Below are 25,440 nucleotides of genomic sequence, written 5' to 3' on the forward strand. Positions count from 1 at the left end.
TTCCGGCCCAGCTTTGCCGCCGATGCCTTTCGCAACGCGCGATCATGGCCTTTTTCCGTGCCCTCTGCTAATTGTTGCCCTCTCGGCCGGGTTCGATCGACCAAAGGAATCCGGCTCCCTTTGACCGCCTGCTTATTTTTATTTCGTCAAAAGAATGCTTGCAAACGTTGGACCTCGACTAATTTCTCGCCGACGTGTTCTCGAAATGCGCCGAATTAGCTCTCCGCGTCGCTCCGACTAAAATTCGTCCGATTTTCCTCGAAGCTTTTCATTTCCGTTTGAAATCTCACCGAGTGAGATCGAATCGGAAAATTGTAAGGAGCGTGGGAGATAAATTCGGTGGATAAACAGACTCGAGGAAGAGAAGGAGTAGGGAATAAAATTTATCTTGGACGGTGAAATCGTTGACACGAAAAGGTATCGAAGTCGTGCTAGTGGAGAAGAGGGATAAAGAAATAACGCGGAGTAAACATCCATTGGGGTCACGAAACGCACGCGCGCGCGGGGTCAGTGGTACACTCGGCGGATAGTCGGACGCAGGAGCTCGCGTGACGCGAAGCACCCTTCGCTCCGACGAGACGTCGAATGAACGAAAGGCGAGAGAGTGGGCCGCGAGGCAGGGCAAAGAAGCGGAGGAAGAAAGAGGATAAATCGGGATCGGGCTCGAAATAGGTTACGAATGAACTGCGGCGAAATGAAAAGCGGAGGGAACAGGTCTGAGCCGCATTCGGATGCTGTGAATTTAATAAAAAGAAGTCGCAAGGCGGAGTCGAGCCACGCGTTAGGGGGTTAATTGGGGGTGAGCAATTAAGTGTCACGAGGGTCGCTCTCGGATGACATATTTCCGCGACATTTACGCAGAGGAAAGCCCCGTAGCACGCGAGGCGGCTGTTCAGTGTCGCCCCGCGATCCGCCGAGTGCAATAGAGGTTCCTCCACGCGAGATAAGTTCCCCGACGCGTTATACTTTTGCCCGGGACGTCCGTCGAGTGGCAGCTCGCAACGAGAACGCCGGCAATCTCCGTCCCGGGAACGCGACGAATCGAGCGTAGCAACGGTCGCGCGAGCGGCCCGCGCCGAATCCGAGCCGAATCCGAGCCGATCCCTTTTTCCTCGCGCTCGTAAAAATTTCCCGCGACTAAATTACAATCCGCGGCGTCGGGTGGCTTGTCCGTAAACTTTACGGCGTAAGCCGATACCGCAGCTTTATAGATTCTTTCGTGGTCGTGGTCTCGTAAAAAGATTCGTCGAGTAGACTTTTACGCGAGTCACTGCTCGTTCCACGAAACTTCGCTACCGTTTCCGGGAATTAAATTATTTGCTTCGCGATTATTTCACGGGGGCTATTATACCGTATTATAAAATTCGACCCTGTATCTTTGTACTATGCGATCCTTGTACGAACGCTCTTGAGAATCGGCTTCGCGCAGGCGAGTCGGTTTTAACGCGAGGGTTCTTCAAAGCTTGGAATAAATTTCGATGGTGGAAATAAAAGCGCGTAGCCGTTTCAATTTCGCCGGGATCTATTCGGGAGTACTCGCATCGACACGGGGAATTAAAATTACTCGCGAACCTGAAGGGGGGCAAAGGGGCCGCCGGGGAAGAAGTTACGAAGAAACGAATATTCGGACCCGCTGCTTTTTCCAGCGCGCGAATTTTTCCCCGAATGACGAATAAAGATTCTTCTTTTTTCCCTTTCTGCCCGGAATAAATTCACGGGCCGGGAAACGGGCGTGGAGACAGCCGGCGAGTCCTGAATATGCGAACGAGATGGCGGCCGTCGTGGCGTCGCCGTGGAAAAGGCTGAAAGGAGAGCCGAACAAAAAGCTCCTTCGCGCCAGCTGGCCAGCCTTTTTTATCAGCAGTCTGGGGCTCGTTCTTGCCGGCGAGATGTTCAAAAATCGCTTAGCCCCGGTAGATAGGCGGTCGATAAGGGAAACCACGGGGCTGATTTACGATGGAACTTTGGTTCGACTTTGCGCCACTCGGAAGATCGGTTCTCTGTTCCCTTTGTCCGTGTCGTTTCGCTACACGTTTCTTGCCGTTGGCCAACCGTTTGGCCACCGTTAATTCCAGGGTGTTTCGCCTTTCAACTCCGTGTCGCTCCTATGTCACTTCGATGGAGTGTCAAAAACGAAGAGGTTCCCCGTTCTTCTCTAATGAACATCTCATGACGCGGATCTTTCGTTCTTGTTTCCTCTTCTCTTTCCACTCAGCGAATATCCGAGTGACTATTTATTAAAATTTAGATTTAGAAGCAACGGGATGTCGTGGATATTAAAGAACGGAGGCACTATTTCCCGTTAATACGAGCTTCGTTACGCGAGGGGCGCTGATACACAGGTGGCGATGTCTGTCTTCGAAAAGCTCGTCCCGCAGAGAGAGTAGTCCCCCACTCTAGACCCTTTGGGCCTAGCTCGAACGTTCGAAGTCATAACATTCGTAAGGAAATAAACCAGACCCCCATTGACTCTGGACTCTCGATGTCTCTAGGAGTAGGAACGATATATTGGCTTCCTTTGTCGCATTTGGATGCGTTAATACAGAAGCTTCTAGACTCTTCGCGATTTATTTTTACTCTCCGTGTAATAACGCCGAGGAACCCGTTCGTGTCTGACGCTCCTCGTCTGCGAAATATTCACTCCATTACGCGGACTGTCGCAGCGTCGCGACGCGGTTCATCGCGTAAATTAAAGGAAACTCTCGGCTGGTGCGTTTTTATCGAGGAAGAATGGCGTCGGCGACCGAGCGCGGAGGGAAAATTGTCCGGGATGAAATCCGAGGCTTTCCCGTAATTTCCGAAAGAAATTTCAGTTTTCGCGTAGAAAAGAGCCACCGGAACGATCTATCGGCCGTGTTTCGCGTGCCATTTTAAGCAGGAAAGTGGTGTCGATGAAATTCCTCGCGACAAATTGCCACAAGAGCTGCTAGGTTTCCACGTCGCCTGAGCATCAAGGATGCCTGCTCTCTCCCCTTTTATCCAGACGAGGCGCGTTCCTCTCTCCCTCTTCCTCCGCCATTCGTATCACGATTCCGTTTTCGAGACACACCGACGTGCCCGGCTGACGTTACAAGGAATTCTCATAGCGTTCTTCCGCCGTTGATCCTTGCCAAGGATCTTGCCGTTCGCCGTTCCAGGCGATAAGGCTCGATTTGTCAAAGGGTCGGGATCCCCTTCGAATGTAAATAAATCCATGTCCAATTTCGCGCTCGCGCTTTCGGCTTTCGTCTCCCGACGTTCCGGGGCCACCCTCCTCCACACGTTCGCATTTTCGGAGACGTCGGCATCGAATTGTCGCGGGCCTGACATTATTACACGCTCGTCGGCACGGATGCCTCTCGAATAATATTCCCAACGATTCCTCGCGAAAACATTTGCGCGTGGTCCTCTATTCGCGGATAGAGGATGTCTCTGGAAGATGTCCAATCCCTTTTTTCGCAAATTACGTTTTAATAAATTACCACGTGTCTAAGAATAGTCCGCTTCGACGACTTTCATCGCGAATTTCGAATCGCAAAAATGGTCATTGCATATTAAGTTTCCGTACTCCACTAGCATCATTTATATTATTAATCGTAATAGTAAGCGAGTTCCGGTTACCAATATGGCGGCGTAGTGGCGATAATCGGAGACTCGAACGAAGCGTAGATCCGCGAATAGACAAAGGAGGTCCATCTTTAAATGAGGCAAACCGAGAAGCGAGCAGGAGAGTTTTATGTGGGAGACGAGAAACTACTGTAGGAGAGTAAAGTTGGATAAGCCATCCAGAATTAGAATTATTTAACTCGGCCTTCTCTTCTCCTACCCTTACTCAACAATTCCTCGCGGAGATATTCGCGGGTAGGGGACATTTCTGGAAGAGGGATCTATAAGTTCGTCACAATTGCCACGTGTCCAAGAATAATCCGCTTTGACGACTTTCATCGCGAATTCCGAATCGCAAAGATCGTCTAGGCTACCCTCTGCAGTGCCTTCGTACTCTGTAAACGCATTACATATTAAATTTCCGTACTCCACTATCATTCCTTGTATTTTTAATCCGCAATTTATTATTCGCTGTCTTACTCTCGTCGTTGATTAAGAAAACGAAGAAATTCGCGAAGCGAGGAGGGTGAACTCGATAATCGGACGATTAATACGATCATAGGGTTCTCGCCTTGAACGACAAGAAGCGAAATTTGCAACGGGATTTTCACGATTCGAAGTTTCTCCTTTTCCCCTTGACGCGAGAATTCTCGATCGCAGACAGATCGCGCGCGAATATCCTAGCGAGGAGACAGCGGCTCTAGGCAGCACCACGCCCCTTCTGAATATTTCCTCCCGCCCTGACCAAGTCCGCCGGCCTCTCGTCGTACCGTGGAATGCATTATGCACCATCCCGGTGCATAATTCCTGTACTCGGGCACGAAGAAATTCAAGCATCCGCCGCTTGAAAATTTCCCACGGTCTCCTGGGCTCGACTCCGCGGGGCGAGGCTAAGGATCCGGCGAGATGGTTCCGCCCCCGCCGCTCTCCTCTCTTCCTCGTTTCCTCAAAATTTCTCCGAGGTGCCGTTAAACGTACGGCCACGGAATTCCCTGCACGCGTCCCCCGACCCCGATCCGAATGCGCCACGTAAACCGGTAAATAGATGGCGACGATACGACATCGGGGTGATAGCAGGTCGAGGGGGTTGGGTCGACTCGCAACGGTAGATAAGAGCTCGGAAAGCGAGAAAACGCGGTTAAGAGGGGTGGTCGGCGAATAAGACGGACGGAGGAGCGGGAGAAAGTGAGTACCGAAATTACACACGGCGGAGAGAGAGATGGAATAAGAGGAAGAAGAGGGGACGGTGTAACGGGCGGAAAATGGATCGCGACCTAGGGTGCCGTGGTCTCGGGAAAACACGCTTTCCTGGTATTCTTTCCATTCGTTCGTCTCCGGAGTGAGCTCGATGCAGACCCCTCTGTTTTCTTTCGACATCCAATTTCCATAACATTAGACTGCTTACACGTAAACCGACGCGCGTTCTCCCGAGCACTACTTCGTTTAGGATCGTCGGCCAATGAACGGGCTGGTAGAACGCGTTTACGCCGCAGACTTTTCAGATAACCTAGGCGTACAGGGGTGACTCGAGCTTTTATACCGGCTCGTTTCGGGGGATGAAAGTGTGGCGATGGAACCGACGCCGGCCGCTTTCTTTTTCCCGGCTCTTTTCACTGGAAATCGACGAACAGTCGCGCCGCGGTTTCGAAACGAAAGGAACGAGCGGCAGTGGAACAGGTCCGCGCGCGGTCAGACCCGCGCGCTTTTCGCCTACATTTTCCCTTGTCTCTCTAATTCTTTCTCAACCTTCGTGCACACGCGCTTCACGGGTTTGCGGAAAACACTTTTAGCGTCTTTAAACAAATTGTTGCCCGTATTTTATGCCGTACGAAAAGCTCGGACGACGGGTAAACCGACCGGCGCGTCCGCCGCGCGCTCGAAATATTTAAGTCTCATATTTCCACGTTAATAACGCGAATTTTCTTAACGTTTTAAATAGCACGCGAGATAAACCGGCTGCACCGTAGCACCGCGAATTCATTTACGTTGCATAATTGCGGCACGCAGACAGTGGCCGTATCTCAGCCGGCACGGAATAACAATTTCCCGCTGTAATCCGAAGCGGAACGCGAGGGGTAAACGATTCTTACGATCGTGGCGATCGCAGGGATCACAGGGATCGCGCGTGTCCGTCTGGGAATGAAATCGTCGATCGCGGACAAGTGGAGATCGAGCGAGAAAAATTGACTCCCGATCGATCTGCCGCGAACTTTGCGACGAACGTTGGCGAAAAACCGAGGAATAATTTTCCACCGAGCAAATTCTTGTACCTCACAATGGAACCTTGGGACAAAAGCGTCCGAATCACCGCGCGTAATTGCGGCGTTGGCAGTCTCTTCTAATCCACGTGACAGCGTCCCCGTTGGAACCATAATTCCCGCCTCTTTGTGAAAATGGTCGCAGGTTTTGTCACGCGACGGCTTATCTCCGTTCCCTTTCTTATTTCCCTTCCTATACTGCAGTTTCCCCGGAGAAACACGGGAGTAGTGGGACCGGAAGCGGCCGGATCGCGCTGGCAAATCCTCGCGGCGGCGGCTTCTTCGCTAAATCCTCGCGTTCCCTGGCCGCAGGAAAAGGGAAAAGGTTTGTCGAAAACAGGAATCTAATTGCCGGATCAAGAGATTTGCTCCGCGCATTCTTAACGACCCTCGTTTTTCCTGCGGAAGACAGAAATCGGGAGTCGATCTCTCTGAGATCTCTTCCGAGAAAATTGCTATTTTGCGAAATACTTTTTAACATAGAGTAGAGAAATAGTCGACGATGATCTTCGTCCCTTTAGAATCTCGGAAATCTCTTCCCACTGTTCACTATCTCACGTGAAATAGTGACTTACCGAAGGGTATTATACCTTTTATTATTAATAATTTATAAAAATTACTATTAATAATTAATAGAAAATTACGCATACACGCGTTTCGATGTTCGTCGGTGACTGCGATATCGACGATCCACGACTTCGATATACAATTTATTCTGCGAGGGTAGGAGAAGGGAGGGTTGGGTTAAAATGACACTATCACTCGGTGGCCGACTGTACTTTATTCCGTTGCATACGGTATTCACACGTCGCTGTCGTCTCTCACGTAAAACTTCGAAGTCCGCTTCTCGAGCTGCCCTTTTAACCCTTTCGGGCGTCGTCGCGAAGTCTCTCACGTAGAACGAAGCGATCTGTCAAAGATGGAAACATCACGATCGCGCAGTCTTTAGCATTCGGTCTTTCGACGCGAGTCTTTTGAAAAAAGAAAAGAAAAGGAAACACTGACCATCTCAATGAAGCTTGCAAAGAGAGCTAAGCGGAAGGATAGCACTTTTCTTAATTTTTTAGTCAATTGTTATGGCCGGTGACTATAGTCATCCATAGCAGCGAAAGGGTTAAAGGTGGGTCTTCTTTGTTAATCCACCGCGAAGATCAAGCGGATCGCCGCTTCGTTTTGAGGCTTCGGTTATCATGCTACGTGCTCGTCGCTCACGTCGCCTTATCGGTAACCGGAGCTCGCATACTCTTACATGCTCTTAAAATTCCACTCTTATATATATATACTCTGCGTGGTGCGCCAGTAGCGCGACTCAATCGATAGCGAAACGCCAGGGCGATCGTCGCAACCGGTATCAGAAATCGAAGCAGAGAACACGCGTGCTTTTTCGGGAAAGCTCCGTGATCCGATTATCGCGGTGTACCGGAAACACACCTGAGATCCACTTGGTCGAATAGATTGAAGTCGCGGAGCCGTTATCGATGGGCCACGTAATTGTCCTTACGGTTAATTCGCGTCGTGGTCGCGACAGATTCGCGAAAGATTCGCGAAAGATTTCGCGAAATCGAGTGTGCGTGTTCACCGGGGGTAAGATGATTTGTTGGGTTGCGCGATGGCCGAGAGGCTCATTTCTCATCCCCCGATCGTTTCGGTATCTTCAAAACCCAATAAATCCGTCCTCCGGTAACTAGAAACTCTCGAGACCGTAGAGTGCCTTCTGGAAATCCGATCTTCAAACCAGTTCTTTCTGCTTTCTTTTTCAGAACCTGAAGAACCAGATCATGACGACGAACGTTTGGGTGGAACAAGTGAGTACCACGATATTTTATCTACCGATATTTCATCCCTCCGGGTCGAATTAGTCCTTCTTATCCGTTACATCTCGGTACCCGGGATCGCGTCGCAATTAACCACGAGTCCTTTTCCAACCGGGAACAGGAACTAGCCGAGGTTAAGCTTGCTTTGGAAAAGCTCGTCGAATTAGCCCAGTAAAGGGCGCAGTCGCAGGGTCGAAAGAACAAACCTCGCGGAGCAAAGGGACAAGTTCGTTTGACGGTTGAACTGCAGGTTTCGCGGAAATTCGTCGGTTTGGATTAGGTTTCGTTCGTTGGAATGAAATATGTGGGCCCGTTTCCATCTGCGAATTCGCGTAGTCGAACGCACCGCGCTCTGGCCTGCACTCGACGAACCGTGTCAATCCGATCGAGTTCGCGGTGCGATTCCAAGGTATCCGTTGGAAGAGAGGTCGCGGGACCTTGCCACGTCGAAATCCGCGCAAACCGGTCGTTCCGGATGGAAAACGATCACCGGAGAAGTAGTGGAAACGCGATTTCCTTTGGCGTTACTATGGCCGGACGAGAGAATGGGAAAAGCGGGAAATTCGGGCAGCGAGCGTCGCTTTGACCGGCTGGATATCTCCCCTTTCCGCCAGGGTTTGGAATTTCAAAGCAGACGAATTTCGTTCGCTGTCTGTTGACGACGAAATCCGAATCGCGAAACGCTAGTCGATCCTTATTGACATACCACTTCTCGCGAGCCTCCCTCTTAGGCCTGCTCCATGCAATTCTCCGGCTGCAGACACTTTTATCTCCGCAGTCACCCTCCCCGTGTTTTCACGCCGAATTTTCCCTCCGCGTTTCCCTTTCGACAGCTCGGCGACGACGAGAGCCGGCACCCGCGTGTCTCCACTGTCTCGCCCATGCGAATCTCGCGCGTTTTGTTAGGCTCAGGCGTGCAGGGGTAGTTTCGACGATATTCGGCGACTCTGAAGGGTGCGAGAAGTCGGATACAAGGCTAGTGGAATTTTCTGGAAGCGGTATCTCGCGAGATTTAGATTTCGATGGTGGATAATAGATGCGATACAGTGACCACGAATCGCGATGGAAATTAGGGTTGCGGTAGTTTCGACGACTCTAGAGGGTGCGAGAAATCGGACGCGAATTAAACAGAATTTTCTCGAGGCGTTACTTCGCGAGATTTACATCTAAGTAATGGATAATAGATGCGATACAGTGACCACGAATCGCGATGGAAATTAGGGTTGCGGTAGTTTCGACGACTCTAGAGGGTGCGAGAAATCGGACGCGAATTAAACAGAATTTTCTCGAGGCGTTACTTCGCGAGATTTACATCTAAGTAATGGATAATAGATGCGATACAGTGACCACGAATCGCGATGGAAATTAGGGTTGCGGTAGTTTCGACGACTCTAGAGGGTGCAAGAAGTAGGAGTCGAGTTAAACGGAATTTTCTCGATGCGTTATCTCGCGAGATTTAGATTTCGATGGTGAATAATAGATGCGATACAGTGACCACGAATCGCGATGATAATTAGGGTTGCAGTAGTTTCGACGACTCTAGAGGGTGCGAGAAATCGGACGCGAATTAAACAGAATTTTCTCGAGGCGTTACTTCGCGAGATTTACATCTAAGTAATGGATAATAGATGCGATACAGTGACCACGAATCGCGATGGAAATTAGGGTTGCGGTAGTTTCGACGACTCTAGAGGGTGCAAGAAGTAGGAGTCGAGTTAAACGGAATTTTCTCGATGCGTTATCTCGCGAGATTTAGATCCGACTTGTAAATAATAAACATTGTACAATGGCTACATATCGTGATGATAATTATTAGGGTTGCAGTCGTTTCGATGACTCTAAAGGGTGCGAGAAATAGTATTCGAGTTGAACGAAATTTTCTGAATAAATTATCTCGAGAGATTCAGATCCGAATTGTGGATAATAAACGTCGCACAGTGGCCACAAATCGTGATGGTAATTATTAGGGTCGCAGTCGTTTCGATGACCCTAGAGGGTGCAAGAAATAGGATTCGAGTTCAACAGAATTTTCTCGATACCTTATTTCGCGAGATTTAAATTTCGAGGCTCGAATGTTGACAGAAATTAGGGCCGCAGTGGTATCGTTCGGTAACACCGTGTAACGGAAGAGGGTGCAAGAAGCCAGGTGCAAGTTGGAAGGAATTTTTTCGACGCGTCTGCCGGAATGGGTGGTGGAGCAACTGGCTGGCAGCCTGTTGGTTTTTCGTGGCTATTCTTCTCCGTTGGCTCCGGCCACCAGCCGTTTGTCCGCGTCGATAGATCTCGCGCCTCTTTTTCTCGCATCTGTCCGATGGAGGAGCGGGCCGAGGACGCAGCACACGGAGGGGAAAAGTGCGATGTCGGCCAGGATCGTCTGCCAAGCGAAGTGGCTGTCCTTTATCAGTCTCTCTGAGAATTGTTTGCCATTGTCGGAGACGGCAAAGGAAGTCGAAGCTTCTCCCGGCTTCTTTCGGAATTCCACCGTACGCCGATAGAGTACGTAAACAGTGGTGTGTGCGCTTACAGGGGTTGGCGCGGCGGAACGTTTTAGCCCTGTTGACTCGAACCGTCGTCGCGATGGACGACCGTGGTCTTTGTTTCTTCGTCTCGACGGAGTTGCAGTTGTTTCCTCGATCGCCGTGGCATCGATCTTTGATAACTTGCCCGTCGGCGAGGTCTCCGCTGAGTTTAGACGAAACGCGGGCAAAGCCAATTCCGAGTCCTTCGCGGCGGAGGGATTAATTGGAATTCGTTGGACGGTCAAAGGCAGGCTGCAAAGCGGAGAGTTCTGTTCCATCGAGCACCAGCCTTTCTCACAGCGTATCGCGGTTCTTATGAAAATCGGCTTCCGATACACTTTGCCAACTTCGTGCTCGATTTTATCAAGGTCGTTGAATCTCGATCCAGGCCCGTTTGTTCCGGCCGCGTTGCGGCCAAGGAGGAAGCGAAAATTGCCCCGATGATATTTAGATAGGGATACAATTCCGACGAGTTTTCCCTTCCCTCGCTCTTTGTGCTCGTGCATCGGGACTCGTTTATGTTTCGACAATGGAGAACACGGTTACGAGATCCCGCGATTATCCTCCATTCCTCTAACCAACTGTTCGCAATGCGAATACTCGAACCGAGTAACGACGAAGGCACGAGAATTCTTTCTGTCGCGAGAAACGAGTTTCTCGTGTCCCTTTATTCCCTTTACTACCGCTCGCCAAGCGATCGGGGATTTAATAGAACGAGTGGCTCGGACAACTAAGTTTCCACGCTGCTCGTGCTCCGATCTCGGGAACCGGTTGTTTAATAACTGGAATGCGGAAGAAACGGATTTTCTTAGAATTACGGGACGGAAAGCTCGTCCGGTATCGTCGAGGAGCTTACAAATGGCTGTACCCTCCGTGGAAAAATTCGATACCCGATTCTAATCGTGGAAAAGTGGCGGTGGATATAAAGATTGACTCAGTTAGGAATGCCAGAATGTAGAGATCTGTGAAAATCGTCTCGTATAACGAGATTCCAATTTCGAACGGGGGGTTAAGAAAGTTTTCTACGATCGTTTCTACCCCTTCTTACCATGAAGCCTCGATTTCGTTCGCGTGGTCTGAAAGGAACGGTGGACTCGATACAGCTTTAACGCGACGGCTGGTTAAGCTCGAATAACCGTCGACCCTTGCAGCTTCTCGAGAAGCAAACAGCCGAATCTCTGTAAAATCGGCCGCATTTATTCTAGCGTCCCGGCATTGTTGGTAGGAGCTGGCGTATCTCTCGCTTCCAAGCGCTTTCACGACCGATCGTAGGTCCTCACTGTCTTCTTCCACACGCTCGATTAAGATTCCTTCGTTCCCCATGGCTGCTCCGGCAACCCCGTGGTTTCTTATCGCCTCGAAAAGGGTCCGTCGTTCCGTCGTTCCGAACGCGGAACGTAATATTTTCCCTACAGGGTAATCCGGAAGCTGGTCGTCTGGTTCGGCACTCAAGACAGTAACGATCGAACGTAATTGCCGACATCATTGCCGCAGAAATCCCATTACTTCTCCATTCGCGTAACCGCGCCAGCGTTCGAACTCGAGAACGCAGCGGGAACGGCGGACCGAGTCGCGTAATTTCATCGGTGAAAAGGATATTTAAGGGCAATTTCGGATAATCTCGTTTCCACGGTTTATTCCGCCTCGAAAATTAATGCCGCCCCCACTGGCAGTCCTCCAGTTCCACGTCGAAAACACCCTGCGTTTCTACCAATCGTAGATTCCAGATCCTCGTTACCTTTCCGAGATGGATCGATTGCCGATCTTTACCGACGAGAAACGTTATCGAGACGTGCACCCTCTGCGAGGTTCGTTGTATGTCTTGTCGTTCCTACGGTGCTGTCGATTGGTATCCTCATCTTGGAATTCACGATTCTCTGATTTTTTAAATAGACCTAAGAACATTTTATGGAATTCTAATTTTTCTTGTATTCTAAACTTCACTCGATGAAGATGTGGGGGCCCCACCTCACGGGATTCGTTGTATGTCTTGTGGTTCCTACGGTGCTGTCGATTGGTATCCTTATCTTGGAATTCACGATTCGTTGATTTTTTAAATGGTTCTATAATTATTTTATGGAATTCTAATTTTTTTTGTATTCTAAACTTCACTCGATATAGATGTGGGGGCCCCACCTCACGGAATTCGTTGTATGTCTTGTGGTTCCTACGGTGCTGTCGATTGGTATCCTCATCTTGGAATTCACGATTCTCTGATTTTTTAAATAGACCTAAGAACATTTTATGGAATTCTAATTTTTCTTGTATTCTAAACTTCACTCGATAAAGACGTGGGGGCCCCACCTCACGGGATTCGTTGTATGTCTTGTGATTTCTACGGTGTTGTTGATTAGTATCCTTATCTTGGAATTCATGACTCCTTTATTTTTTAAATACATCTGTAAATATTTTATGGATATCTAATTTTTCTTCTTCTGTTCTAAAATTCGCTCGATAGAGATATTAGAGTCCCTCACATTTACGGTTCGTTGTATGTCTTGTGGTTTCTAGGGTGCTGTTGGTTGGTATCCTTATCCTGGAATTCACGATTCGTTGATTTTTTAAATAGACCAATGAACATTTTATGGAATTCTAATTTTTCTTCTATTCTAAACTTCACTCGATAAAGATGTGGGGGCTCCACCTCACGGAATTCGTTGTATGTCTTGTGGTTCCTATGATGCTGTTGATTGGTATACTTATCCTGGAATTCGTGATTCGCTGATTTTTTAAACGGTTCTATAAATATTTTGTGGAATTCTAATTTTTCTTCTATTGAAAAGTTCACTGGATAGAGATGTGGGGAGCCCCCCTCGCGGGATTCGTTGTATGTCTTGTGATTTCTACGGTGCTGGTGATTGGTATCCTTATCTTGGAATTCATGACTCCTTTATTTTTTAAACAGATTTGTAAATATTTTATGGATATCTAATTTTTCTTCTTCTATTCTAAAATTCGCTCGATAGAGATATTAGAGTCTCTCACATTTAGGGTTCGTTGTATATCTTGTGGTTCTTACGGTGTTGTTGGTTGGTATCCTTATCCTAAAATTCACGATTCGCTGATTTTTTAAATAGACCTAAGAGCATTTTATGGAATTCTAATTTTTCTTCTTCTATTCTAAAATTCACTCTACAGAGATTTGGGGTCTCACTCTCCCTTTTACCGTGGGTTAGTTTTTTCATTTGACTTGTTATTCCTTTTGGCTTCTTGATGGCCACTTAATTCCTAGTGGCCGTCTTGCTATGATAAATAGCAGATAGAAGAACGCGAGGAAGGGATGCGTTTCGTTCTGGGCCTGCTAGTGGACTCGTCGCTAAGGCTTCCTAGCAGGCCGTGCCTTAGAGGGGGGGATACTTAGATGACATAGGAATTTGTATTTATGGGAGTAACAGGAAACCTGGATCCTGTGAGGGTGCAAACGTTGGTCGCTACAGAGACGCTCGACCCTCGTGGAAATCTTTTTGGCCGCACGCGTAACTCCGATGGAAGACGATCGAAGTCGTTCTGTCACGGCCTGCCAGGCTTTTCCAAGCTATTCGCGTCCCGAGGCGGCGGAATAAGCCGGCAATCCTCGTACATCGGCTCTCGCGGCTGCGAATTTCCTCTCTTTTCGCGAATCCTGTCGAAAATTCAACCGAGTGCGAGGGAACAGGCTCGTGACGTTGCCGCGGAAATACGCAAATTTCCAGATATCCTCGAGTTTAAAGGGTTACGCGACAGCTCGACGGCCTCGTCGTCCTAGATCGAGCGCAATTTTGATTGCTCCGCCAGAAAGCTCGGAGCTTCCCGCTCCGAGGCCGATGGCTTTCCGATAGAACGCGACACAGCCTCGCGATAAGGCCGTCGAGCTTGGGCTTTAGGTTAGGTTCCAGCGACAACCACTCGCTATCGAACTCTCGTTTGCGTACTCGCCGTCGCTATTTTTAAGCACCGTTGCCCTGTTCCGTAATTAACGCGTCTTCCTTCATCGATCTCTTCTCCGCGGAATTTTCGATCGCCTACTGCGTCGTTGGAATTCATCCGTTCTTCTCCATAGTGAGACACATAGTGTCTCACAAAATTTAATACGTTGCACTTTATTTATTCATTTATTTATTATAGCGAGGTAAATTCATCCCTGTATAAAGATAAGACACGTATCACTTTACGCAGTACCTATTTACGCAATTCAATTTTTCGAATTTTCGAATTCTGTATAATTTCTCGACATGCTTATCAACGTCATCTTCTTTCAGATCAAATAAGTTTCCTAATCGGAAACAAGATGATCCTTAACTCTAGATCCCCAAAGTCTCCATACCCTAAGTACTCGAATTATACTTGGTGCAATATTTACGCCAGGTAAATTCATCTCTGCATAAAAATAAAACACGTATTACGTTGCACAGTACCCATTCACACGATTCAATTCTTTATCAAATCGTCTTCGAATTTTATATAATTTCTCAAAATACTCGTTGACGCCATCTTTTTGCAAATTCAATGTACTTCTTAATTGAAAACGGGATGATCGTTAACTCTAGATCCGCAAAGTCTCCATACCCTAAGTACTCGAATTATACTTGGTGCAATATTTACGCCAGGTAAATTCATCTCTGCATAAAAATAAAACACGTATTACGTTGCACAGTACCCATTCACACGATTCAATTCTTTATCAAATCGTCTTCGAATTTTATATAATTTCTCAAAATACTTGTTGACGCCATCTTTTTGCAAATTCAATATACTTCCTAATTGAAAATGGGATGATCGTTAATTCTAGATCCGCAAAGTCTCCATACCCTAGGTATTCGAATTGTACTTGGTGCAATATTCACGCGAGGTACATTCATCTCTATATAAAAATAAAATTCAATTCAATTTTTTATCGAATCCATTTTCTTTCAAATTAAATAAGCTTCCTAATCGGAAACGCGATGATCGTTAAATCCGGATCCGCAAAGTCTCCGTACCGAAAGTACTCGAAGTGCACTTAGGATAATACTATCGGTAATAAAAATACCTTCCCGTAGGAATGTTGCAAGTAGGCGTTGGCTACCAACGCGACAGGGAACGTATATACATATTAATGCCGCCCTTGGACGAAAATATCGCAGCCACACTCACTCCGGCGCTCGCACCCGAGAATTCTTCGTCTATTTTCGCGGCACGGGGTTTATTATAGCGGATTCCCTGCCCGGGAGAAAGCCAGCGCCATCGAGTCGACGCGTAAAAAGCTTCCGAGAACGTTCGGCAATCTTGTTTTCACTCGGCGAGGGTGAGGAGGAATAAAATACGGTCCGCGGTAACTCGAGAGCGATATCCATTGCCAGCGTGGAAGACTAACAAGCCGCATTTGTCAGGCAGTTTCGAAAGCGATATCCAAAGCAGTTTCCCTCGCGTCGCCTCCAAGCACCGTCGTTCAATTGGCGTCCTTCTTTTTTCCCTCCTTTCCACCCAAGCGTCGCCACGACCGGTCGCGACTTTACGACCCCGTACGGCCACCCTGTATCGGCACGCTTCTCGCCGCGTAATTTATCGTCGCGACGAGGGGAATAGGGAATTTTTACGGGCCACCGATCCAGCCTCCTGATTTCTATTAGTCTCCCTACCCCGCGAGATCGTGAGAATTCTTTGTGTTTTCAAAATTACCACGGAGAAAGGAAGGAGTACGAAGGGGGATGATTTTCAACGCGACGAGGATTCCTCGCTATTGTTTTAATTAGAAGGGTGGCAGTGTGAACAGATTCCGAAGAGATTTTTCAAAATTACGACGATTGATGACAGGAAAAGTGAAAAAGTCGATGGATCGAGACGAGGATTCTTCAGGATTTTCACGGAGGCGAAGGGTGGCTTCCTGAGGAAATTTCGGTCATTTAATTTAACGAGTACACCGCGTGCCACTCGCAGCGACCAAAGCGTTAATTGCTTCGACTCGATTGAATCGACTCTGCGCCGTGCACGGTGTAATCAAGCGAATATATTCCGCCAATGAGGGCTCGCCGTTGCTAGAGCCGAGCGCAAAGGGTTTATTGGCCTGGCAATCATTTTTGAGGCTTCGCGAAATGAGTTCCCCTTCGCGCCTTCGTCGCTGTTTCCCTAAATTCCCCGCCTTACGCTTCGATTTGAAAAAGGAAGAAAAATTTCGATCCTCCGCAAATAATTTTTGCCTCGCTGTAAAAATCTCGAAGGAGCGACCGGCCTCGGCGAGCGTGGTGAGCCTAATCGATTTAGAGGAAGTCCACGGGAATCGTGCGCGGAATTTTTGTCGGATCGGCGAAACTTGGCTAATTGCGGCCGGAATAATTCATGCCGGCGAAAATCAATACGTCTCTGGAAACGTTCCGCACATGTGTGTACCTTTACGAGCACCCCTTAATTCCCTCTCGGCCGTTTAAACCGTGGGACCGACCGATTTAATCGAATCCCCGAACTTTCTTGGGAGGGCGGAGCGACGAAGCAAACGCTGGATTGCACGGGGTAATTGTTGGCCCGTGTATCTTTGATCGCTAAAAAGGCTGGGCAGAATTCCGGTTCGTTAGTCGAATATTAATCGAGGAGCTTCCGGTGCGTTGGAACGTTGTTAAAAAGAGAGTGGGTCGGAGTCAGCCGGGAACGCATCACGAGATTTTAATTCGTCCACCGTGTACAGCTCGTTCGGCAAATGCAATTATTTACAATCATCGAATTCATTGACAAACAGGACGCGAAGCTCGATACGTGTATATATATATATAGGTACCTCCTGTATCGATCGTTATCGTTTCAAGCCGACGCCGGTGCATACGTGCAGTCGATTGGTTTTCTACCAATGTCGAGGAAAAATGGCGACTAGGACGACGACCTTCCGGTATTCCGTCCATCTTAAAAACCCCGACCCTGTCTTTGCCGAAGAATTAGCGTGAGCATGCCACAAACTATGACCCAGGGATACCTCGAGGCAACTTTGGTTCGCGAGATTCCTCGGTAGAAGATACGCAAGATGTCGGCCCCGGGTACCGAGCTACCCTCTCGTGAATTCTTCGCGATCCTGCGACCAACCCCTCGATCTCGCCATTTCCATCGCGCAAACATTCGCGAAGTTGGCCAAGAGGGAAGGAAATTGTTCCTTTATCTCGCGATAATTCGCTTCTTGGCCCGTGAGATGGCGAAAGAATCGAGCTCGAAAGCGTCGAATGGAAAGGGACCGGTCGGATAAAGGAAACTCGGTTGCGGCCGCCCCCGTCGCCGTGTCTCGCGATTCTCTGCCAGCCGATGAAGCTCGAAATAAGAAACGGAAGGAGGGTAAAAGGCTCCGCGATGGCCGGGTCGTAATTACTTTTCCACCCTCTTAATCCGTTCATCCCGCTCGAACGGTGAAAAGCGAATCCTCGCCGCGAGTCTTGCCTCCTTCCGGCCAGGTCCCGATCGGTTGTTGAACCTCTGGCAGCCAATTATCCGGTCCGCGCGAATTTCTCGAGGGTGGCTGCGGCCGGGGGTGGGCTATTCCGGGGAACGTGCAAGCGATGACGTCGATGAAAGCGCGATGGAAGCGCGATGGAAACGCGCGATCGGTATTGGCTTCGTTCGACACCGCGTGCAACTGTGCGAAAGTTGCCACGAACGTTGGCTCCTCGTCGCGAGTATTTTTAAGAGAGACAGCTGATGGAGAGCTCGCGATGATTTCACGCGTTTCCGCTTTGTCGTCGCGTCCGATCGATAGCGTTCTAACGGAGAGCGTGACTCCGGAACGGGGACGATACTCGCATTTGCAAGAAGAGGGTTAGGTCTGCGAGGATTTTCGGGGTTATGGGGATAATTGAGCCATTCACGGGCCGCAGCCATTAGTTTCGCTTGGTTTTTCCGAATTTCAGCGCAAAAACACTCGATCGATGCTTCACTTTGTATACTTGCACTACGCGGTTTTAATTTGCACGCGTTCTCGCGTGTAAACTGGGTTGCCCTACGGGCAAAATTTCTCGTCGCTGTAAATATGCCCTCGAGAGAGAAAGAATACGCGTAAATAAATAAATAAATGCTCGAAATTAAAATTCTCCCTTCCTTTTTACGAATTGGATCGATTTGCCGAACGAGTGGCTAGATTGTCCAGAGGACAGCGAACGATAATTCGGTTAGAAGAGCGAGGAATTTCGGCTACGCGAGAAACTCGCGGCTATTTTCCAGAGTGGCAAGTTGCTCGCTTTCGAAGGGAATTATTAGTTCACCGGCCCGTGGAGGCTAATCTAATCAGGATTTGTCCAAAGTTTCGCAGTCGCTGTTGCACGGTTATCGACGTGCTTCGACCTCGTCTTCGCGATCGATCCACCGTCCCTTGGTGAATCGTTGGACTCGGGGTATAACCTTAGAGATCGAAGCATCCACGGTGGATGATCGCGCGACTAAAATACGTTTCCTCGATCCATCCTGTCCGCTTGGACTCCGTTACCATGACGTCGAAAGGAAAATAAACGCGACTTATTTTTGCGTTGTTTCTGCTTGCAGGAGTGGAACGATTACAAGCTGAAGTGGAACCCGGATGATTATGGCGGTGTCGACACCCTCCACGTGCCGTCGGAGCATATATGGTTGCCGGACATTGTTCTTTACAACAAGTAAGTCGATCTAATCCCGTCTGGTCACGCGACTCTTTCGCCACGGTAAACCCGACGACGAGTAAAGTCGAATTAAAGCCCGCGTGCCAAATGGAATCTCGATATCCGTTTATCTCGAGACAACAGTGGAAGCCCCTCGAGACGACTCGAGTCTCGGAGAGTGGACAACGAAATTAAGAACATAAACGATGGTTACCGTTCCAACCACCCTCGTTCCGACGAAGGGCGTCGCAGGGCGTCGCGTTGCGTCCGATGGCGTCGGATGGTCCCCGTTCACCGGTAACAACCGATCAAATATACGAGCGTGGCCGAGCAGCGCAATTTGCCGCGCGACGTCTTGCGCGAAACCGGGTGCAAGCCACCCTGCGGACGCAATTTCTTCCCTCGAACGATTTTATTTTTACAACCGGAAAGGGCCGGATTAAACAGCTGTTCGATTCGTTCGCTGTCGCGGGATATTACGCGAGCCCGATACTCGTACCCGTTTTAACCGTTCCTTAACTTCCGTTCGCTGTAATTTATATCCCTGTCCTGGGTTGGCGATAAAACGCGGCGATAAAGACCGAGGGTTCGCGTGAACCGATAACCCGATACCGAAACCGCGAATTAAGAAACGATGGGAAAATAACAACGACCAACGTTAATATCGGCCATTTTATCGCGCCTCTGGTAATCGAGCAGCAACGAAATAGTTCAACGCGACAGCTAGCCAGGGATAACGATCGACATGGAAGAATTACCGAAATCAGGATAGGGAAGGTACAACGAGATTACCTTCGCCACTCGCGTAGCGAACTCACGTACGATGGTCCAAGAAATAACGCAGTGAATTATCGTTTGAAGGGAGAGAGAGAGAGAGAGAGAGAGAGATATCCAGGTCGGGATATTTCAGCCGTTCTTTCGTGTTAATCTCGCCCTGCTTGATCCCTTTTCCCCATTCTTTTCCCGTAGCGTATCGGGACGCAGTCACGACGCGTGGCGTCGTCCGTCACCTTGGTCCGGCCATGCTTCATAGGATTTTAGTGGAAAGTGCAGAACACGGTATCTCGTAAACCGCGACGGAATATTCCGCGCCGGTACGTGACGTTTCCAGCGGAGAGCCCGCTAAGGCCATTTTGAAAATCCACGGCCGAAACGGGACACACGAGCTCCGCGTATTCTGGCCGGCTAACGCTGAGAAATAGGATGTACTTCGCCCCGAGGACGACACTTTTACGAGGACGTAGGGTCGAGTCGCCACGACGCCATTCTTGTAGCCTAGATGGCTCCCGACCGACTTCGTACGTGGTTACCCTATACGGATTCCTCTTGCTGCGAGTGGAACGGGGGGATCGAACACTGCTGGATTGGTTCAGGGAAAATTAAGTACAGTCGGGGGGTCGTGGTTATCCGCTACCGGATTATCCGCAATGCTCGATCGAACGATACTTTTGCCTCGATTATTCAGCGGCGATTGTCTTCTTCCCGATTATCGAGCAATAGAAATATCGAACCGTTGGTTAACACTTTGACTGCCACGCACTTTTTACATGGTACGCTCAGGGCACCACGATAATAATGAGTTATCGAACGATATCGCAAAGAAGATATAATTGTGGAAATTATTCATGCTTTTTATTCACAATTCTCTATTTATTTACGTTCAGATTTTGTTCGTATTTTCAAAATCTGATTGGAATAAAATAAATATAAATTTTAAATATTAATATCGCTGGACATTGGTGTCCACCGTGGCCCTACTGAGGGGACAAGCACCGGTCATTGATGACCATTATGGCAGTCAAGGTGTTATCGTAAACGAAGAATTGCCAAAATTTCAACTCGACTATATTCTTTCATCGTTCTATAATTTCGCAACTTCTTTTCACTCGTACGTGTATATAGGATATTTTTGTGGTTCGAAAATGAGTGAACGGAAATATTGGGCTTTCTTCCTAGACGAGGGATGAAGAACAGGTCTCGGGTTCAGGTCGAGCGTTCAGGGTAACATTTAGAATGCATGTGGAAGAACTATTTCGTTCGAGTCCTCGATGTTCGCGTCCTTTCACAAACGCAAACTAGTTGACAAGATTTGTAAAATTGTATTTAATATAATACAAAAGCGAATGTGTTTGAGGTGCCGGTTCTCGGTTCGTCTCTACCCGAATTCACGTGTCTTGGTGTTCCTATAAAATAACTTTTTTTACTCTTCATATTCGCCAATCAAACATATCCCTACGTGTATTACATTTGGAAGCAATGTTACGCTGAATAGGTTAATTTGCAGGTATATTTAGTCACGCATACTTCATTTCGTGTATTTCGTATATTACAAAATATATTACCGCATTATCCACGATTGTATTTTGAATTATAATCTCGATTTGTATCGCTGCGCGTGTGTGTATAGTCCAATTATCCGGCATATTTGATCATCCAGCGCTGGCTTAGTCCCGAATGTGCAGGATAATCGAAATTTTACCCTGCGTGATTCCGACTTGCCTATCGACGAGAATATTGGTCATTCGCGATGTACGTCAGTTTAAATTTCATCATTGGACCAGGATAGTCGCTTAGAATTTCCGGAAATATCAGACCGTGTAAGGCTCTCGGTCTATGCTGGAGTAGCTTCGAGACGGGCCAGGTTTACGACGGCCACTTAACGGTGAAAGCTTGGGAAAATCTTGGATATGTTCCATAGACGTGTCGACTACCCGTTAAGTAACCGTTGAGGGTGAGGTCACCGCTAACTTAGACTCGCCCTCTCGATATCTGGCAGGCACAACGTCAGCAGGGTCTCGACGACAAGGTCCGTGACGCGAGGGTAGTCACCCTTCTCCCAAAGAACGAATAATCTTGGCGTCAACACCCTCCGCCATTTTTCCAAAAATTCGATACGTCCTTTGTACGATAGTTGGACTGTCACGTGTCACGGAATAATTATTAAAATCCAACAACGAAATATCGAGTTTGAACGCTCGTCCAACTACGACGAATCGCTCGCATGATAGATAGAATATCGAAATATTAAATATTCGTACCAATTAAATCGTAATATCAATAGGGTTTTACAAGTAGCGCAATTATAATGTACTCGCGAGTGAAAATTGAACAAAATGTAGATTCTGTATGGCTCAAAGAAATGCTTAATACTGTTTCGCTCTTTCATTCCTTCGTCTTTTGTATCCAAGATTTTGGGGAAGGATATCTATGATGGTCGAAGAAAAATTAATTTTTCAAGTGAAGGTAATACAACTAGTTTTGAGCATGTCGTGGGAAATCAGGGTGAGGTGTTCATGAAGACAGGGTTAGTTTTAGGATAATATATCTGGTTTTGAGTCCGATGTAAGAGAACGTGATAAGTTGTTCACAAAGGAAAAGTTAGTTATTTAGGATCGTTGTAGGTTAAGATTCCACGTGAAAATTTTATTTTTCAGCAGACCTCTCAGAAATAATTGACACTCATCCAATGTTGTCGGTTCTTTCTCATTCGCTTATCATTCGTACCAATCGAGACATAACATAACATTGCTACCAACAAGGATAATACATCTGGCTTTTAGTTATGGCACGAGAACTCAGCAGAATGTTGACGACTTTCGGATAGGGGAGGTTAGGTTTGACACGAGGATTCTCAGAGGCATGACAGCTTCCAGGATCCAGCATACTTTCGGAACCGAGGAACCGAATCTAACTCGATTTCGACGGCTAGTGATGTACCCACGTTCGAGACGTTTCTATTTATCGATACTCGGGCGTTTCCAGTCGATTCGATCGTCGATTATGCTCCTTCGAAACCACCCCCGGAGGATCGAGTCCGGGGATGGAAAAGAAATCGCGATGCTTGGAATTTTCAGCGGTTTTCCAAGCCGAAAGCGCAACGCGCGAGAGCCCGATCGTATCCTCTTTCGTGGTTACGCGCGACGAAACTTTTTCCCGCTGTTTGCGCCGACGAGTGCGTCTCATTGTGTGTTTGGCGGGGCGTTTTTCTCTGCCGCGAAGCCTGACGGCTGGGAGACGCTTGGGGATCTCGACGAGTTTTATTTTCAATTACGCACTGGAGTGGCTTCGACGCGGCCACGCGCTCAATGCTAGATCATAAAGAACGTTCTCGAAGTCGAAACTCTCGACATACATTACGCCGTTTCAATTACTCGAACAGCGATAGAGAGAAGTCGGTGGCGGGGGTGAATCGATTGTCCTGGCGGCGCTTGGAAAGGCTCAAAGTATCGGGGCTTTGTGCGGCCCGACAGCATGCAAATGCATCCTCTGGCAAGCGCCGCGTCCTTCTCCGACGTTCTACCACCGCTGGGGTACCGCGGAGGGAGGCAGGGGAGGAGCGTAATTTGTATGGAATATTCGAATCCGATTAATAATTCACGTCGCTGCAAGTACGGCCCGGCGAAAGGGGAGCGGCCCGTTTGTAACGGGATGTCAGAGAAAACGTGGCCGGTACCGGGTCGAAAGGGATTCATCGGTGATTTCAGGATATCGAGACGCGTCGCATAATGCGGCATTGTTATAGGATGAATTTTGATGGCGTTCGCCCCATTTCACGTCCCCGAGACCCGGTGACCGTGTTCCTTTCGCCGCTCCGCCTTTCAGCGTTTTATCGAATTTTAACCCTCTGTCGAAGGCAATTCGCTGCTTAATAACTTGGTCACGGCTTTATTGTCTCGCCGGTGGTGGAGGGCGGAAAGTTTGTCGATCGCTTTCGGCCGGTCCGAGTAGAGGGAGGCGAAAAAGGGTGAATTATCGAGGAGGGTCCGAGACGCGAAACTTTCCGAGCGAATTTGCGAAACACGCCGTTGGAAACAATTCCGCTGCTTCGTGCCCGTACTTGCCAGTTCCCGGGTGTGACTTCGAGGTCAACACCCGTTCCCGGCCAGCGTGGGAACGCCGCCTTAGGCCTGGAGGGTGTATCAATTAAATCGAAGTCAAGTTGCCCCTGGCAAACTTGTCTCGAATCGCGCGGCGTTCGATCGCCGCCACCCTGTGAGCTCCCTAGTTTCCTCTCCGCGATAACTTTCGCGCCGTGATCCCCCGGTATCGATTTAGTAGCCGATCAACCGCGTCTCCGAATTCTCTCTACACCGTTCGGATACGAACCGGGTGCGAGGGACGACGCTGCCCTTCGGTTGAACCGACACTTCTGCGCCGATGAATAAAAACATTTTCAGCGAAAGAGCAGCGCGCCGCTGCAAGTGCACCGCACTCGTTTCCGTGCGCCTCGCAGACTCTTCAGACTCCACGAGAAGCTCGAAGATGCGCGATATCGGCCCGGGTAATAAGCTCGTTCGATTTCCAAAGGCGAAACATCCCGGCGTTCGCATAAATAATTCCACATCCAACGTCGCGGATACGATTTTCCGCCATTTTTCTTCCGCCTAGCCACTTTTCTTCGTCCGCTCCCCGAACCAGTTACGCAAACGTTCCGTGTAACGTTCGAACGCGTCGTCGAGAACCCTCGTCCCCTTGGCGAGTGCACTCGACGGATAGATCGAGTGGCGAAGAAACGGATTCGATGCCGAGGAATCGAACGAATACGTAGACGTCAGACGCGGGGGTTCCGCGAGCATAATCTCGAGCTGCGAAACTGGAACCCGGTGTGATTTATGGCGACAGCGAGCAGCGTGATGGAAACGAAGCACATAGTGGAAAGAGGCGTTTTGACGAATAGTTTCGGTATGTTTAAAGAATCTGCGAAGCGAATTATTCGCCAAGTTTCGCGCGGACTTTGGACTTTGTACTTTGGACTTTGGATTCTTAGGTGAATGACCGAGGTTGTTTCCAAGAGTCGGAGAAACGAATTTCTCTATGGAATAATCCAGGATATCGCCCAGTCGATGACGTTCCAGCTAATTTAATCGTCGAGTAACGAGAGAAATACTCGATTTCCCTGAAATTTCGCGAATTCTTTAACCCTTCGCGAGCCTACTGCCCCATTCTCTTTCAATCGATTCTTCCCAATTTTTGCGAAGTCCGTGACACGTACACGCCAAAAATTTCGCACTAAATCCTTCAAAATGTCGCGAATTTTTTAGCCCTTCGCGGGCCTACTGTTCTATCCTTTATAATTCTATTCTCCCCAATTTTTGCGAAATCCGTGATACGTATACGCCAAAAATTTCGCACTAAATCCTTCAAAATGTCGCGAATTTTTTAGCCCTTCGCGGGCCTACTGTTCTATCCTTTATAATTCTATTCTCCCCAATTTTTGCGAAATCCGTGATACGTATACGCCAAAAATTTCGCACTAAATCCTTCAAAATGTCGCGAATTTTTTAGCCCTTCGCGGGCCTACTGTTCTATCCTTTATAATTCTATTGTTCCCAATTTTTGCGAAATCCGTGATACGTATACGCCAAAACTTTCATGCGGATTGCCTCGAAACGTCGCGAAATTTTTAACCCTTCGCGGACCTACTGTCCAATTCTCCCTCATTCGATTCTGTCCAATTTTAACGAGATCCGTGTTTCGTATGCGCGAAAAATTTCGCACGGAATCCCTCGGAATGTCGCGAATTGTTTAACCCTTCGCGGGTCCACTGTCCCATTCTCTACTATTCGATTCTTCCGAATTTTTGCATAGACTATGGATACACGTACGCCAAAAATTTCGCGCGTTCTATTACCCCTTTAATAATCATATGTATCACATTTTTCAAAGTCCGACGTGGAACATCGCGAGTACTCGCCTTCGTCGATAA

The 25,440-nt window shown here is 48.4% G+C and overlaps 1 protein-coding gene across 1 annotated transcript in view; it reads left to right on the forward strand.

The window, feature by feature from the left end:
* Positions 1–25,440, forward strand: part of nAChRalpha1 (nicotinic acetylcholine receptor alpha1) — an 89,492-nt gene that overhangs the window by 33,075 nt on the left and 30,977 nt on the right. Inside the window, exons 2-3 of the mRNA XM_017903363.1 lie at positions 7,604–7,648; positions 18,643–18,752. Of these exons, the coding sequence (XP_017758852.1) occupies positions 7,604–7,648; positions 18,643–18,752 (155 nt within the window). The remainder of the gene's footprint in view (positions 1–7,603; positions 7,649–18,642; positions 18,753–25,440) is intronic.

Source organism: Eufriesea mexicana, unplaced genomic scaffold (genome assembly GCF_001483705.2).
Source record: "Eufriesea mexicana isolate 0111107269 unplaced genomic scaffold, ASM148370v2 scaffold2143, whole genome shotgun sequence".
Taxonomy (NCBI): Eukaryota; Metazoa; Arthropoda; class Insecta; order Hymenoptera; family Apidae; genus Eufriesea; species Eufriesea mexicana.